The sequence below is a fragment of the Capra hircus genome, chromosome 12, assembly GCF_001704415.2.
Source record: "Capra hircus breed San Clemente chromosome 12, ASM170441v1, whole genome shotgun sequence".
Taxonomy (NCBI): domain Eukaryota; kingdom Metazoa; phylum Chordata; class Mammalia; order Artiodactyla; family Bovidae; genus Capra; species Capra hircus.
Genome location: NC_030819.1, coordinates 10,926,201 through 10,943,710, shown reverse-complemented (window position 1 = coordinate 10,943,710; position 17,510 = coordinate 10,926,201). Strand labels below are relative to the sequence as shown.

The 17,510-nt window shown below is 45.4% G+C and overlaps 1 protein-coding gene across 3 annotated transcripts in view; it reads left to right on the top strand.

Annotated features, from left to right (window-relative positions):
• Positions 1–17,510, top strand: part of FARP1 (FERM, ARH/RhoGEF and pleckstrin domain protein 1) — a 305,988-nt gene that overhangs the window by 213,909 nt on the left and 74,569 nt on the right. For all 3 annotated transcript variants that reach the window (XM_018056422.1, XM_018056421.1, XM_018056420.1), the window contains exons 4-5: positions 10,374–10,416; positions 13,117–13,195. In XM_018056422.1, the coding sequence (XP_017911911.1) occupies positions 10,374–10,416; positions 13,117–13,195 (122 nt within the window). The remainder of the gene's footprint in view (positions 1–10,373; positions 10,417–13,116; positions 13,196–17,510) is intronic.

Sequence of the window (17,510 nt, the reverse complement as noted above, 5' to 3'; positions counted from 1 at the left end):
TTTTGCTTTCATTTCAGTTTAAAGTACTTTCTAATTTCCTTTTGGTTTCCCTTTGACACAGAAGTTAGTTATGTAGAAGTATGTTATTTTGTTTCCAAATATAGGGATTTTCCACAGTTCTGTTACTGAGTTTTAATGTAATTCTCTGCTTGTTGGGGAATGTAGTTTGTATGACATGAAAGGCTTTTAAATAATTTATTGATATCCCTTTAACGGCCCAAAATGTGGTTTGTTTTGGTAAATGTTTTATGTGTATTTGAAAAGAATGTAAACTTTGGTGGGTGGAATGCAGTATCCCGTCTATGTCAATTAGATCATATCGGTTGATATGTGTGTGTCCAGTCGCTCAGTCGTGTCCGACTATTTGTGACCCCATGGACTGTAGCCCACCAAGCTCCTCTGTCCATGGAATTTTCCAGGCAAGAATACTGGAGTGGGTTGCCATTTCCTTCTCCAGGGGATCTTCCTGACCCAGGGATCCAACCCGCTTCTCCTGAATTGCAGGCAGGTTCTTTACCAGTGAGCCACGTGCGTTGATAGTGATGTTCAAATCATCTCTATCCTTACTGAATTTCTGTCTTATGTGTCTAATAGTTATTGAATGAGTGGTATTAAAATTACCAACTGTAATTGTGGTTTTGCCTCTTTCTCCTTGCAGTTTGATCAGTTTCTGTTTCATGTATTTTGAAATTCTGTTATTAAGCATATAAATACCTAAGATTTTATGTTCTCTTAATTCGTTGACTTCTCCACCATTAAATTAAGAAATTACCTTCTTTATTCTTGATGATATTCTTTAGTCTAATGTCTACTTTGATACTAATCTAACCATTTCAATTTTTTAAGAGTTCTTAATGTTAGCATAATGTGCTTTTTTCCCCCATCCTTTTGTGTTTAACTATGTGTGTCTTTGTATTAGCAGTGTGTTTCTTATAGTCCAGCGTAGAGTGGATCTTGCCTTTTTATCAGATCTATTATCTTTGCTTGTAAATAGGTGTTTAGACCATTTACATTTACTCTTAACTATTGATATCGTGCAATGGGTCATCTTGCTATTTGTTTTCTGTTTCTTATCCCTCTTTGTTCCTTTTTTCCTGTCTACCTTTTGATTAATTGAATATTTTTATTTCATTTTACTTTCTTTATTGGTTTATTAGCTACAGCTCTTTGACTTGTAACCTGAATGGTTGTGTTAGGGTTAATAATGTTCATCTTATCACAGCCTGTCTTCAAGTGATACTGGTTCATTTCACATAGCTCAGTGGTAAAGAATTCAGCTGCAGTGCAGAAGACCTGGGTTCAGTCTCTGGGTTGGGAAGATCCCCTGGAGGAGGGCATGGCAAGCCACTCCCAGTATTGTCGCCTGGAGAATCCCATGGACAGAGGAGCGTGGTGGGCTACAGTCCATGGAGTTGCAAAGAGTTGGACATGACTGAAGCAACTTAGCATGCCTGCATTATGCTTCCGTTCTCTTTTGACCTTTTTGCTATTGTTAGTTTTTCTTTTACATGAGTTATGAAACCTGTATTACATTGTTTTGTTTACCAATCAATTATATTTTTATTGAAGTATACTTGGTTACCAGTCAGTTACCTTCTATGGAGCCTTAAATAATTTAAAAATTCTTAAAACATATTAACCATGAAGTTGCCATTTTGGTGTTCCTCATTTCTTTGTGTAGATACAGATTTCATATCTGATATTGTCTTTTTTCCTGCTTCCTTTAACGTATCTTCTTATGTGGCGCTGCTGATAATAAATTCTCTGAGCTTTCATTGGAAATGGTTTTTATTTTGCTTTCCTTTCTGACAGATGTATTTTGCTGAGTGTGAAATTCTAAGATTTCAGTATGTTGAAAAATCTTTCACCATGGCGTTTTCATCTGCATTGTTTCTGTCAGGAAAGCTAAAGTTGTGTTTATCTTTGCTCCCTTGTATGTAATATCTCTTTTCCTCTGGCTGATGTACAATTTTTTCTTTTTATCATTATTTTTGAATAATTTGGTCATATAATAGTTTGTGCTTCCATACAGATTTTTTCATGTTCCTGATGCTTGGGGTTTGCTTAGGTTCTTGGATCTGTAGGTTTATAGTTTCTATCAAATTTTGAAAACTTATGATCATTATGTCTTTAGTATTTTTTCATTTCTTTCCTCCTGCCCTGCCATCTCCTCTCCTTTGGGACTCCAGTTACGTGGGTGTTAGGCTGCCCACAGGTATTCTGCAGTTCTCGGACACTGTTAATTTTCTGGTAGTTTTTCTTTCTGTTTCATTTTGCATGGCTTCTGTTGCTGGTTCAATCTCACTAGCATTTCTTCTGCCATGTCTCATCTTGAGCATGTATGTGTTTATGTCACATTATGTATCTTCATCTCAAAGTCTAGTTTGATTCCTCTTAAAACCTTCCAGATCTCAACCTTGTGATCATGGAGAATACAGTCTTACTGTCTTCGTATCCTTTTTATTTTACTAATTTTAACATCTGTGTTCTTTCTAGATTGGATTGGATTATTTTGGTTTTGTCCAATTATGTGTCATATTTTCCAGCTGCTTTGTATGCCTGGTGATTTTTTTTTTTTTAATTGGATATCAGATACTGTGAATTTTACTGTGTTGAGTGCTGGGTAATTTTGCATTCCTATGTATGTTACTGAGTTTGGGGAGGGAGGTGCGTGTAAGTTATTTGGAAATAATTTAGTCCTGTCAGAACTGGCTTTGAATTCTTGTTAGGTAGGACCGGTGTAGTGTGCAATCTGGGGTGAATTATTCCCTACTCCTTAGCGATGACCCTTCAGTACTCTACCTAGTGTTCATGAATCAAGAGCGAATAGGTAGTATTCCTGGCCTTGTGTGAGCACCAAGCCTATTACCTCTAATCCTCCTGTGTTCTGTTTCTTAAATTTTTTGACGCCTCTTGGCTCCTTTCCACGTGAGCACACACGGATGAATCCTCTGCTGCTTCCTTGGTAACGCTCTGTCCTCTCCTGCGTGCTTCCTCCCTTCCTGCAAAGCCTGTCTGCCTTGATGCCTTGCATGCTCAGCCCCATCCCTTCGGCTCATGGAGTTTGCCAGGTTCCGCTGTGTTTTCTCTCTGCACCATATCCTGAAGACGTGCTCAAGGCAGAGGCCGGTGTAGTCATCAGGGTCGTGATTCTAGTTTCTTGTTCCTCGGGGATGACTCAGTTTCTCACTGGTGTTCAGATCTTCAGATGTAACGGTTTTTTTTTTCTCTTTTTGTTGTTGGTGTTTCATGTAGGAAGATAAATCTAGTTCCTGTTACTCTGCTTTGATCAGAACTCTCTAAAAATTGATAGGTTTTTAAATAGAAAGCCACATTTAATATCATCTATATATATAGCCATATATGAAAAGAAAGAAAGTTAGTCGCTCAGTCATGTCCAACTCTTTGCAACCCCATGGACTGTAGCCTGCCAGGCTCCTTTGTCCATGGAATTCTCCAGGCAAGAGTACTGGAGTGGGTTGCCATTTCCTTCTCCAGGGGATCTTCCCAACCCAGGAATTTAACCTGGGTCTCCTGCATTGCAGGGAGATTCTTGACCATTTGAGCCACCAATTAAGATCAATATGAAAAATTGCATTCAAGCAAACTATTACAAACAAAAATTCAAAGTAAAGTCATTTCTTATAGGAGCCAGCCTGCAGGAAGATTAATTTATTGCAGTGAGTTCTAGACACCGGATAATTTTTTGTGTCAGATTTTATCTGGTTCCTATATATCTTATAGTTGATGGTGAAATATTTCTGTTGTATGCAGCTTTGACATTAAGAAAAAGAAAGATGAACTTTTGAGTCTTTTTAGAGGAGCAGCATATTATGTTGCAGAAAAAGCACAGGTGTGGAGTCAGATGGATTTGAAGTCAAATCCCAGCTGTCTGACCTTGGACAACTTAAATAAGCTCTCTGAACTTGGCTTCCTTTGTGTGTAAAACCACCATTTTGTTGTGAATATTAAATGAAAGTGTATAAAGTACCTATCCAGTGCCTGGCACACAGAAATCATGAAATCACCTCTTGCCTGTCCTTCTGCCTAATCTCATGTTAAGTGACTCTTTTTTGCGGGGTTGGGGGGAGGGCTGCAGTGCACAATAGGGGGATCTTAGGGATCTTAGTTCCCTGACCAGGGATTGAATTTATGCCCCCTGCAGTGGAAGTGCAGAGTCTTAACCAATGGATTGCCAGGGAAGTTCCTAAGTGACTCTCTTTGCATAAGACCCCTTCTAAAAGTACCTCAAATATTTCAGTTGCCTACAAAACCCACCTGAAATGCCTCTTACCAAACAATAGGGGAAAAAGATGTTTAGGAAAAGAACAAAAAGGCTTTGGGGACAGCGATTCATCTTGCTTTGCCTTTGAGACCTAGGCATTAAAGCATTTCTTCTCTAAGTATATTTCAGGGCAGAAAACACGTGCCAAAAGGGGAAAGTAACATTAACAGGGGATCAAAGGAAAACAGGGAGTCTGGCTGAGATATAGGCAAGCAGAGCAAAATGGGGCTGAAAAGCTGTGTTGAAACTAAATTGTGGAACATAGGTATTGTGGGCTCTATTATGTCACCCCTGCCCCCCCTGTGTATGTTGCAGCTCTGACACCCAGCACCTCAGAATGTGGCTGTTCTTGAAGATAGGGCCTTTGGAGAGGTGATTAAGTTAAAATAAGGACGTTAGAGCGGGTCCTAGTCCAGTCTGAATGTGAAGTCGCTGAGTCATGTCCGTCTCTTCACGACCTCATGGGCTGTAGCCTACCAGGCTCCTCTGTCCATGGGATTTTCCAGGCAAGAGTACTGGAGTGGGTTGCCATTTCCTTCTCCAAGTCCAGTCTGAACCGTATCAATTTTAAGAAGAGGAAGTTAGGAGATCCCTGGGAGACACTGGGCCCATGTGCACAGAGGGGGGACTCGCTGAAGACACAGTCAGAAGGGGGTCGTGCACAAGTCAGTGAGAGAGTCCTCAGGGGTAACCAGGCCTGGGGCACCTTCAGCCTCCAGAACTGGGAGGAACTAGATCTCTGTTGTTTAAGCCGCTCCATCTGTGGTCCTTCGTGATGGCAGCCTGGGCAAACTCTCAACTTCCAGGCCTTCCAAGCCCAGTGGGGGAAGTTTTCTGTTTCCATGAGGTCTTCCTGAGCAGATGTGGCATTTCTGGAAGCCCATGCATTTTAACCACATCTCCTTCTTAGGCTGAAGGAACAAGTGAGTTGTCTAGGAGGACCTGGTCTAGTTCAGATACTTCCCTGTAGCCCTCTGTGTGGGCTTCCCTGATAGCTCAGCTGATAAAGAGTTAGCTGGCAATGCAGGAGACCCTGGTTCAATTCCTGGGTTGGGAAGATCCCCTGGAGAAGCGTTAGGCTATCCACTCCAGTATTCATGGGCTTCCCTGGTGGCTCAGACGGTAAAGAATCCGCCTGCCATGCAGGAGACCTGGGTTCAATCCCTAGGTTGGGAAGATCTCCTAGAGGAGGGCATGGCAGCTCACTCCAGTATTCTTGCCTGGAGGATCCCATGGACAGAGGAGCCTGGTGGGCTGTAGTCCATGGGGTTGCAAAGAGTCAGACACGGCTGAGCGACCCTGCACACCAGAGCCCTCTCTATATATCAAGCTTCAGTACTGTTAACTAGTCGAGCGGCAACCCTGTATTCCTTCTTGCTGCCTCCAGCTCATCCATTTAGAGTGTTTTGCATTCTCCATGGGCAAGGTGTTTTCTCTCAGCCCTGCAAATATCAATCTCATTGGTAAACAGAGGCTCTTTTAGGCCCAGTGTTCTCACCGAGGCCGGTTTAGCCGTGATGTCACTGAGGCCCTGGAGCATCATCGCTGTAGAGCTCTACCCGACAGGCTCATTCGGGCCAGTCTGATGTTCCCAGACCTCCATGTTCTAAAACCACATGCTCAGTTGGCTCAAATGGGTGCTTGTATTTGGTGCATTCTGCAGGAATGCCAAAAACAGAAGAGAGATGTTTCAAAACAATTCATAAAATTGGCAGCTACCGCGCCAGAGCATAGCTGTTGGGTCCTGAGCGGGTTTGCAGTTTAGGCGGATTCTGCGACAGAGCCGGTGATGGTGAATGAGCTCAGAGACATCAGAATGGGCCCTGAGGCATCCCCAGAGGCCACAAGAGCACAGCCTGGCAGGCTTGTAAGTGGGCGCTCAGCCGTCACGGGACACCCTTCTAGAATTCTCCAGTTAATTCAACTCCAGCAAACACAGCTGTGTCAGTTTCTCCATTTGCCTGGATCCTCCAGCCCTCAGATGTTACAGGGGTAGACAGATGGCATCAGAGGAACTGTCTCATCTTCCCGACGCAGAAGTGGAGACAGACGTGTCTACCGTTAGACTTTCTGCTCCCTCCCCAATGCCCTGTGTTCTCAAGCTGTCTTTTCACACCATCTCAGATGTCTTAGGGTAGTGGTTATCCCTTCTTGCTCTTATTCTCAAACCCTCCCCTTTCCAGGCACAGCAGGTCTTTCCTTTGGGAGACAAGCAGTTAACAGTACCTTTATTTATGAACCTAGAGTCTGTCATACAGAGGTGAAGTAAGTCAGAAAGAGAAAAGCAAATATCGTATATTGACGCATAGACATGGAATCTAGAAAAATGGTCCTGATGGATCCGTTCGTAGAGCAGGAATAAAGACACAGACGTCGAAAATGAACTTGGGAACACAGAGAGGATGGAGAGGGGGCGCAAATTGCGAGAGACGCGTTGGCAAGTATACACAGCCATGTGTGAAACAGGCAGCTGATGGGAAGCTGCTGTATAATGCAGGGAACTCAGCTCAGCCCGGTGCTCTGTGATGACTGAGAGGGCTGGGATGGGGCAGGGGTGGGAGGGAAGTCCAAGAGCGAGGGGATATATATGCATGTGAGTGTGTGTGCGTGCGTGTGTACGCATGTAGCTGATTCATGTTGTTGTACGGCAGAAGCTAACAACACTGTAACGCAATAAAGCAGTTATCCTCCCATTTTAAAAAATTAAAAATTTAAAAGACAGTACCTTTGTTTGATTCTTCTCTCACCTCCCCATTCCCAGTCTCTGGCTTCTTCCTTCACAGCCCAGCTTCTTGGAAAAAACCTTTCATCCTTCCTGTCTCCTTGCTGTCCACCCAACTCTCAGACCCATCTCCAAGTCCACTGACCCACAGATCCTGTAGTTCCCGCCTTGTCTGATAGTCCAACAGTTCTTGCTCTTCCTCCTTCCGGAAACACCGTGATCCCCTGCCTTCCGTGGCCCCACTCGCCCCTTTCCTTCCTTCTGTCCTCATCTGCTCCCGTTGGCCCTTCCCTGGTAGACGTGTCATCAGTGCCGATGCGTTTCATCCTCTGGGCTCCACGAGGCCGCCTTGTCCTCCTAGAGTCAGGCATTGGGAGATCTCCCGTCCAGGCTTCTCTGAGTTTCGGGTGTGTGTGTCCCACGGCTCCCACGCTCTCTCTTCCTCATGAAATCCAAAGGCCCCTCCTAAAATGAAAGTGTCTAGAGCCCCTCCGTCCTGACCCTCTTGCAGCGCTGCCCGTCTCGGCATGGACCAGCCTCCATCCAGACGCCTACGGCAGACACCTCAGTGTCATTCTGGTTATTGACTGCTGCTCGGCCACCTCATCTAGCCCACCAGTCAGTCCCACTGGATTTTACCTCTGAACATTTTTCTCGAGTCTGCCTTCTTCTCCGCAACTCTGCTTCTCCCCTCCGGATCCAAAACACCCTCGTTTTTTTCCTGCACAAATACAGCAGGCATCCTGCATCTGTTCTGACCCCTCGGTCTGTTCTCACATTGCCAGACTAATCTTTTCAAAGTGTTGATCTGATTGTATCAGCCCTGTACTTATAGAAGTCTTCGCCATGTTCTCAGGATAACAGTGAAGTGCCTTCACATGGGGTCTGGCCCCTTCCTGTCCCACCAGCCTTGTTCTGCAGCCACGCTGGTCTCCCATCACGATGTTGAGCCATCTGGAAGGGTGTTTCTGCTGCAGGTCTTCATAGCCTCTCCTCACCTCTCTCATACCCTGCAGATCTCAGCACAATGTCATGTTCAGGCAAGCCCTCCTCCTGCCTCATCTCTACCTGAGTCAGACCTCTCTGTCCTGACGCTCAGAGTCAGCTGGGACTCCTCCTGGTTTCTTTAGTCTTCAGTTCAGTTGCTCAGTTGTGTCTGACTCTTTGCGGCCCCATAGGCTGCAGCACGCCAGGCCTCCCTGTCCATCACCAGCTCCTGGAGTTTACTCAAACTCGTGTCCATTGAGTCGGTGATGCCACCCAACCATCTCATCTTCTGTCGTCCCCTTCTCCTCCCGCCTTCAATCTTTCCCAGCATCAGGGTCTTTTCAAATGAGTCAGTTCTTCACGTCAGCTGGCCAAAGTATTGGAGTTTCAGCTTTAGCATCAGTCCTTCCAATGAATATTCAGGACTGATTTCCTTAAGGACGGACTGGTTGAATCTCCTTGCTGTCCAAGGGACTCTCAAGAATCTTCTCCAACACCACAGTTCAAAAGCATCAATTCTTCGGCGCTCACACATCCATACATGACTACTGGAAAAACCATAGCCTTGACTAGATGGACCTCTGTCGGCAAAGTGCTTTTGTCCTAGGTATTTCTTTACTTTTCTTGGGAAGGTTTTGATTCCTGTCTTTCTCACTAGACCGTATTCTCCATGACTGGTGGTGTGTTGTTGAATGAGTAAATGAGTTTGAAGAACAGGGTTCGAATCCCAACAACCCTGGGCAGCCGTGCTCCAAATCTCAATTTCTTCATCTCTCAGTGAGGATTTTTTGCCATCTTTTAAGATTCTTGAGAGGAAAATAATACATCTCACAAGACCCTTGTTTTGAATGGTTATTCTCTCTCATTTAAGGTTGGGTCTTATGAGCGTGACAGTGGAGATGATCCTAAGGCAATTTAACGCCTTTATTTTTTTTCTCACGTAATGGAGTGGTTGGGGATGGGGAGTGGAGAAATGAGAATTTCATTAGGAAAACATATTTATTTGAAAAGGTGATGGGGAAGATTAACCTGAATAAGTAAACACTTAAAATTTTTACCTTTTTCATTATGAGAATTCCGATGATCATTGAAGATAATATGGGTAATATAGAAAGGCAGAAGAAAAGAGGAAATAACCCACTTTCTCACCTCTGAAACAGTTTCCCACACTCTCAAATATTCATCAAAAGTCAAGTTACTGGATGAAAGAGTATCTTTGTGAATACTTTTTAGGCTTTGGATAATCATTCCCTAATTGGTCTCCAGAAACATGGTACCGATTCATGCATCTACCAATAAAGTAAGGCAGTGTTCATTTCCTAGCACCCTTGCCAACTTCAGGTTTATAAAATACACACATGCACTGCATACAAGCACATCTAGTTGCATATTTAGTGGGTGGAAGTGATATTGAAATGATAGTGAAATGATATTGCACTTATAGTGCAAATTACTTCTAAACTTAGACATTTTCATGTGAGCGATCGGCATTTTTTTGTCATCAGTTACCCTATTATTCTTTGCATGGTTTTCTTTAGGAGTGTTTCTCTTTTTTGTATTTGCTTATAAAACCCCCTCTTCCATTAAGCCCATTAACCTTGTTTTTATCATATATGCAAATATAAGCTTCAGTAGAACCCTTTCACAGGATCACAAGTTCAAGAGTCAACTTACACTGTATTATGGAGGGCAACTGGTTTCCCTCTCTCTCTTTAAAATTTTGCTGTTGAGGTATGCTCAGGAGACTGTGTGTGAAGAGTCTGGACTTTGAAGTTGGACAGACCTATTTCAGTCCTAGCCCTGACACACTCTCTAGCTGAGGGCCTGGGATATTTATTGAACCCCTGCAAGTCTCAGATTTCTCTCCTGAGTAACAGCAATCCTCTGGCCTTGCTATGGATGGTGTCTGGTGCAGAGGTGTGTTCTATAAATGCTCCCTTTCTATACCCCTCAAAGCTGTGCTGTTCTGTAGATGCGTCTACATACATAAATTTTGTTTCACTAAAGAGCGTGTGTATTTTACTCCATTTATAGCCAGACATGCAATGATGCATTAATGTTTACTGAATAAAACTGTGAACTGTGATAAAAGTACCAGTGAGAATAAAAACTTCTTAGTGAGCCATATGAACTCTTTGCGTCTAGGAGAGAGTTTGATTTTCAAGCTCAGGGATACTCTTAGCAAATTTGGGTCTGTTCTGTAAATGTGGGAGACAATATAAGTTACAGCATTCTAGAGAGAAGGAAAAAAAAAAGCACAGGCAGCCTCAAACCCTCAAAATTATTTTGATTTTGAACAGCTCCTAGTGAAGTCTCAAAATACTTACAAGTCTCATCATTGAGAATTTGTGTCTCAGTGTCTTCTTTCTTCCTTTGTAGGTGTGGCTGGATCTCTTAAAACCTATTGTCAAGCAGATTAGAAGTAAGTATGCGCCCCTCCTGTTTAACAGTGATGTCAGATGTAAGCCCTGTCTAGACGTCCACTGCCCTGCAGACGAGTAGCCCTGGAGCCACCTCTTCTGTTTTTGCCTTACAATTGTGCTTTGTCATCTGCTAATTTACGTGCTATTCAAATGCATCTTCTGCAATTTTAATATATAACAATTTGGTAATCAGAACCTTGCCTGGAAAAGTCAAATGTCATTTTGATTAATGATTGAAGCAGGCTGTTAAGGCCCAGAGCAGTTGAGCTGGTCTCTGTCTGTGCTTGTGTTCCTTATTGTCACTTTTGCAGAGGGAGGTGGAAATATTTATTCATAAAATTGCCATTAGGATTTCTGTGCTGCCTTTTCAAAGCCTGTGAAATTAGAGTGCAAGTGGTATTGGGTGGGGGGGGAATAGGTGCCCCAAAATGTGTCTGTCTGAATGGTAAGCGAAACAGAGGAGGTCTGGCCTGCATTTAAACAGAGTTGTCGAAGAAAAGGTTAAGGAGGGTCTGGGAGATAAGTTAGAAAAAGACACAACTTGGATTTCCCCTTCCTCTTATTGTGCAGCAGCACCAAACCTCTCTCCCCTCCCTCTGATTGGAGGGGTCAGGTTCAGAGACAGCTCTGTTCTCCAGTTCATCCCACATGGTGCCTCACTGCAGCCAGACACCAGGCAAGAGTCTGAGGATGGTACCCAGGCCGCATGCCTTTAGTTGAGCATGAAACACGCAGTACCTCGTGGGGTCGGTTTTATGTCTGATTAAGAAACCCCACCAGGCCACTTACAGCAATTTATGTGAGTGTAATAAACAGGCGCACTGTGTTAAATGGGCCCTTATGCAATTGAAATTGGTGTTGATCTTCTGTCGTTGAAATTAAGCAATTATTAATGCAGAAAACAAAACAGCCATTGTTCAGCATTTCTTGGGCGGCTGGCCAGGGACTAAGTGTGCAGGACACATGGCTGAGAAGAGCCCCCAGGCCTGAAGGCTGGAGGGAGCGTATCATCTCGAATGATGACATTTGTCCCTGATGGGAACCCAAGATGGGACCTGCAAATGGTGGAAATGGATGTCAGAGCCGGGACCGCGGCTGTGGCTTGGGTCAGCACCTGAGCAGAGGTGCAGTTTTCCAGCTCTGTGGGTTGTGACTCGCCTCGTGTGACAAGGCTGTTGTTCTCCGTTTAGTACCAGCATCTGCCTAGCCTCGGGTTGTCTAAGGATCCAAGTAGCCTCGTTTAAATCCGCATTTGTGAAAATTGCTGTGCGGAATTAGCTAGACATTCCTGTCTCTCCCATTTTGTTCTTGTTCTTCCGTGAGCTGGAATTGTAATAAATTTCAATTTCTGTTAATTTGGGGAGTGGTTAGCGGAAAGAAGCCTGGCTGCTCTTGGCTTCAGTGCTCATGGGCCTTGTTTTCCTTCCGTTTTGTACAGATCACTTAACATCACCTTATGATACATTGTTTTAGTTTTCTTTATATTTGAATGTGTTATCATAGAAACAATAGTACAACATCTATTTTTTGTGATAGTGAAAAGTGGATCAGAAAGACGTTTTCTGCTTTTATACCACTGCTGTTAAGATTTGCATTTCATCATAATACCGTATATTTTATAGAACATAAACTTATTGCTGTTATTCTAAATGTCAGAACCTGTAAGATTGCTTTTGCATTGTGGCTTATACAGCAAAATAAACTCTGACTCAGGTGACAAATGGTTATTTTATCATCGATTTGATATTCTAATTCTGTGACGTTCCCTATCTCATTCCCAGTCTCACCCCCTTCCAGACCTGCTTCTTAATTTTGTTGGGCATTATTAATAAAACGGTGTACCAGACACTTAACAAAGGCTTTGACCAACAGCAGAGAGTACATTAGCTGCTGTGGCTTGGAGACAGAAATAATAAATTGCATAACTGATATACCTTTTCGTTATGTTTTCCTTAAGCTGTCTAAAGCCTATATTTGGGCTAATGTGTATGCATGCTAAGTTGCTTCAGTCGTGTCCCACTCTTTGTGACCCCATGGACTGTAGCCTGTCAGGCTCCTCTGTCCGTGGGATTCCACAGGCAAGAATACTGGAGTGGGTGGCCATGCCCTCCTCCAGGGGATCTTCCTGACCCGGGGATCAAACCTGTGTCTCCCGCACTGGCAGGTGGATTCTTTACCACTAGCGCCATTTGGGAACATGTCTGCTCTAAAATCTGGATATAGTTTAAGTCTCCAGAGGAAAAGGTCTGATGCCTCAGTGTAATACCCTTGTCACAGTATTTTTACAAAACAGGTATCTGGACTTCCTTGGCAGCCCAGTGGTTGAAAATCCACACTTCCAATGCAGTGGACCTGGGTTCAGTCCTGGTCAGGGAACCGAGATGCCCCATGCCATGAGGTTTTCTGTTTTGTTTTGTTTTTTTTTTTTTTTTTAACTTAAAATTATTTAATTTAAAATAATTTTAAAAAAATTTTTTTAATTAAAAAAAGAGCTGTTTGTCTCCCCACAATGTGAAAATATGAATAATAACCAAATTTAACCAACTAATTAAGTGACTTGCATGTCGGCAGAACTCCTGTTAGCAGCTTGGAACGAGACTCACCATTAGATGTATAATATTGCCTCTTGTGTCTTTTTCTTTAATGGCATTTGCAAGATAAATCCATAAATGCTTTGCTGCTTTTTTCCCCCTTTTTAGGGCCGAAGCATGTTGTCGTCAAGTTTGTGGTGAAATTCTTTCCACCTGACCACACTCAACTCCAAGAAGAACTCACAAGGTTAGTGGTTTGGAAACGGGGTGCTTGTTGCTGTGGGTGCCACAGAGAGAGAGAGTGAATGTTACAAGTCGACTGATGAAACACTAAGATGATGTTGCCTTGACCAGCGTGTGCTCTCTGCCAGACAGTTTAACCTTCCTCTCTCCCAGTTGTGTTTACAAGCGTGGGAAGAAAGAAAGTACCACAGTTTCCCTGCAGGCTGATCTCTTAAAAGCTGTGCTATGAAGTATCTGGGCCTGTAATCTGTTACCGTCATATTTCTCCCTCTTCTGTCTGTCACATCACAAGGCAATTTTGGGAAATGAATCTCTTCTGTGGAGCCAAGATGTAAACTCAGAGTTTCTGTCTGTTGCTGCGGCTGCCGAATGGCTGTGAACTGTCCGTTTCTTCGAAAGCATAGCCTAGCCCTGCCCTTGCTGTGTGGCCAGCTAGTTACTTAATCCCCCTGCACTTCTGTTCATTGCCATGTCAATGTGCCTGCAACACTTGCTTTGCCAGGGTTGTTTTAAGGATAAGCACTAATATACACAGAGTGCCTGGAACCCAGTATCAGGCAAGTGTGTTAGTTACTCAGTTGTGTCCAGTTCTTTTTGACCCCATGGACTTGTTAGCCCACCAGGCTCCTCTGTCCATGGGATTCTCCAGGCAAGACTATTGGAGTGGGTAGCCATGCCCTTCTCCAGGGGATCTTCCCGATCAAGGGATCAAACCTGGGTCTCCTGTGTTGTTTGCGGGTTCTTTACCATCTGTGAACCGCCAGGGGAGTCATTTTCTGAACCCAGTAGGGATGCCATCATCCTCACCCCTACTATTACGTTACCCACTTTATAATTTGAAGCAAGACACATGCTGTTCTAAAAGAGAGCAGAGCCTGGTGGGAACACGTGAAGATAAAATGCCTCCCTTTCAAGACTAAGTACGCTAGTCTGACCAGCCAGATTGTTGCCACACTTGCCTTTCAGCTTTAGCTGCTCCCAGTGAAGGCTGTCGTATCTTTCTCATCCCTCGGTACAGAGCACAGTGTCTTGGGTGGTTGACCATGATTTATCAGAAGGGCGAAGGCAGTCAATCAACAATAATGATGACATGTGCATGGTGTGAAAGCCTTGTCCCAGGAACGGGGGACGTACTGGTTGAAAAGACAGGCCTGACTCACATGGGACCAGACACAGTAATTAAACAAACACGAAAAATATCAGATAATGGTGAGAGCCTTTAGGTAATGGAGTAGATGATGTGATAGAAGGAGACTGGTGATGACTTGACTTCTGATGACTTTACAGTGTGGGATCCGGGATGCTGGAGCTGAGAAAGCAACAAGGATCATTTTCGCAGGACAGGCTTTCCAGGTAGAAGGAACAGTTAGGCAGTGCGCAAGATCACAAGAGGCACCTGATGTTCAAAGACCAAAAAGAGGGCTCTCGTGGCAGGCACACGGAGAGCGAAGTGCATTGAGGTGGGACCGAGGCTGGATGATAAGTAGTGTTGAGAGACCGGTTGCCGTGGATACCGAGGGGAGGATAGCAAGAAGAAACGGCAGCTACCCAGGCCAAGATGATGGTGGCAGGGGAGGTGGTCCGAGTGGGAGTGGAGAAGACTCATGCTCGTGGAACACGTGCTGGAGGTGGGGTTGTTCTGAGCTAGTGATGGGTGGGAAGTGGAGAGGATGAGGGAAGTGGAGACGGTGAGGGAAGTGGAGGGAATGCGTAGGTTTCGGACTTAAGCGACCAGGTGGGTGATGACTAGAATGGGGACAGGTGGAGGCAAGGTAGAGGATTGGGGAGGGTGGAGAGTCGAGAGCCTAGTGCTGCCAGGTGATGTGGGAGGTCCCTGCTGAGCATCCCAGGGCTGCATCAGGAGGGGCGCTGGGTACCCGAAAGTGCGATTCCAGGAAGCCCCTTCCCGTGGCTTTGCATGTTATTTATTTATGGCTGGGTCTTCACTGCTGCACACAGGTTTTCTCTCCTTGCGGCGAGCAGGGGCTACTCTTGGTTGTGGAGCCCGACTTCTCGTTGTGGCAGCATCTCTTGTTGCAGGGTACAGGCTCAGGGGTTGCAGCTCGTGGGCTCTAAGGCACTCGGATTTCTCTCGTCACGGCTCCCAGGCTCTAGAGCACGGGCGCAGTGGAGTTGTTCCACCGCCGCTTGTCAGGGGGACTCTTCCCGGAGCAGGGATCGAACCTGTGTTCCCCGCATTGGCAGGCGGACTCATTAACGGCTGGACCACCATGAAAGCCCATTGTGTTCTCAGTGAGTCACCACTGGTTGTTTTCCTCCACTTCCATCCCTTGAAAGCAGCAGCTACGTGACCAGGACATGTAGAAACCGTCAGCCTTCTGGGACCCACATGGCTGGGACCCTTCATGTGAAGAAGCAATTGGGGCTGCACCCCCCGCCCAAGTTCCAGGCTGGAGGGCTGGCCCCAGTAGCATCTTCACGCCGTGTCATTATTGGGCTAGTGTGTCAGTTTCTGGGCCTGGTTTTCCTGTTGTTGGAATGTACGTTGCTCGAAGCTCAGAACACTGAAATGAATATAAAGGCGAGTCCAGCTGTTGGTCAGTAACGGGCCTTTTCCTCCTGCATCTCACTGGGCCTTCATCCTGCTTAGGGAGTTGGCAGCATTAAATCCCGCCCCCTCCCCCCACCTCCACTCTCCGCACCTTTCTCCCCATTCTACTTTGCAATGAGTTTTGCACCTTTTCAGTTTTTGTGAATCATCGTCTCTAGAAACTTGAGAGTTTTCTACCCTTCTGGTCCTGGTTATAAAATTCCATACAGCTTGTGACCAGTCAGCCCTCTGTGTGTGTGTGTGTTCCTGGTATCTTGACAGCTGCTCTGACCAATCTGATAAATTCCTCAACGGCCACAAGCAGGTTTGGAGTTTTGTTATTGCCATTTTCTGGCTCCCAGAGTTAACTGACATCTTAGAAGTCTTTCTGGACGAGCGAATTCCTTTGGCTCAGGGTTGATAAACTTGATTGGAAGTTTAGAAGCTCTGCATCACTTTCCACTTTGCTGCAAGATATGATGGGAAGGCGACCTTCCAGATCCAAGGGGTCAACTCCCACACTCCCACAGAGTCCTGTTTAAGGAGAAATCTAATAATGTGACCATTGAGACTCCCGGCAGTTTTCCATGGCAGATGGTGAGGGAGGGAGGATCTGGGAGAAGCCCCGTAGGGACAGTACTTCAGGCGAGGGACGTGCAGATGAGAGCGAGACAGACGGAAATGGGCCTGCAGTTGAGCGGACTCGAAGTGCACTCGAGCTGGAGCTAATTCTTCGGGCCTCCAGGAATAGCTTTCAGCTCCCCGTCTGTATAGATCAAAGATTGAATTGCATCTCGCTGTTAAACAAGAGGCTGAAATCCTTTCTATTTATTGGACTACATTCTCGCTGAATCTCTCACTCTCCTGACACCAGGTCTCAAGCATCTGGAAGGAGCGAAGTACTGACTCCTTGGTGCAAATATAAAACCACTTAGGAGGGGTCTTTGAGAAGAAAATTACCAGGCTTTCTTCTGGCCTAGCTGGGAATTATTTGGCTCTGCTGGTGAGGTCAGACATAGTACTCTCTGAGCATCGCGTCTTAAGTAGGATCTAGTTTCTGCTTGGCTGTGTTTTTGCGAGGAGGCAGTTTGGCCACACTATATGACTCTCAGGATCTTAGACCAGGGATCGGACCCCCGCCCCGTGCGGTGGAAGCGGAGCCTTAACCACTGCGCGGCCAAGGAAGCCCCTTGGCTGTGTTCTTCTACGCGGAGGGCACCTGTCTGAGTTTGCTGCCAGGCAGGGTCTGCTGCAGTGTTGCCTTTGGCTGGCTGGGACACCGTCATGTACGTTGAGTAAGTGGCAGAAAGAATGAGAGCTCCCAAATGAAGTTAATGAAAACAGACGTGTTTAAAACATGGCTTCCGAGGGGTGTGACTTCCTCCCCTGAGGTCCCTGGAAGTGACAGCCCTCTGGCCCCACCACTGTCGTCGCCTCCCCCCTCATACGCCTACCCTTCTGCCAAGGACAGTTGATTCTGCTCTGAGCACTTTGTGTGAATTCGATGGGAATTGCTTCAGTTATGGTGCAGAAAGTGCTGCTGAATTTCTGAAGTTAGCCCTGCAGCCGGCGTGCCTGACTTAGAGCTGTCATTGCAAGATGACACAGTGCCCAGTGGGATTACCAGGGCCTTAGGACAGGAAGAGTCAGCGTAATCAGGGAGTGACAGGCTCCTCCTGCATCCTTCAGCTCGGGCTTTGCCCTCTAATGAAAGAGGGGAGCTCTCGGAACCCCACACCCTCTCCACACCCACGAGAGACCCTCCCCA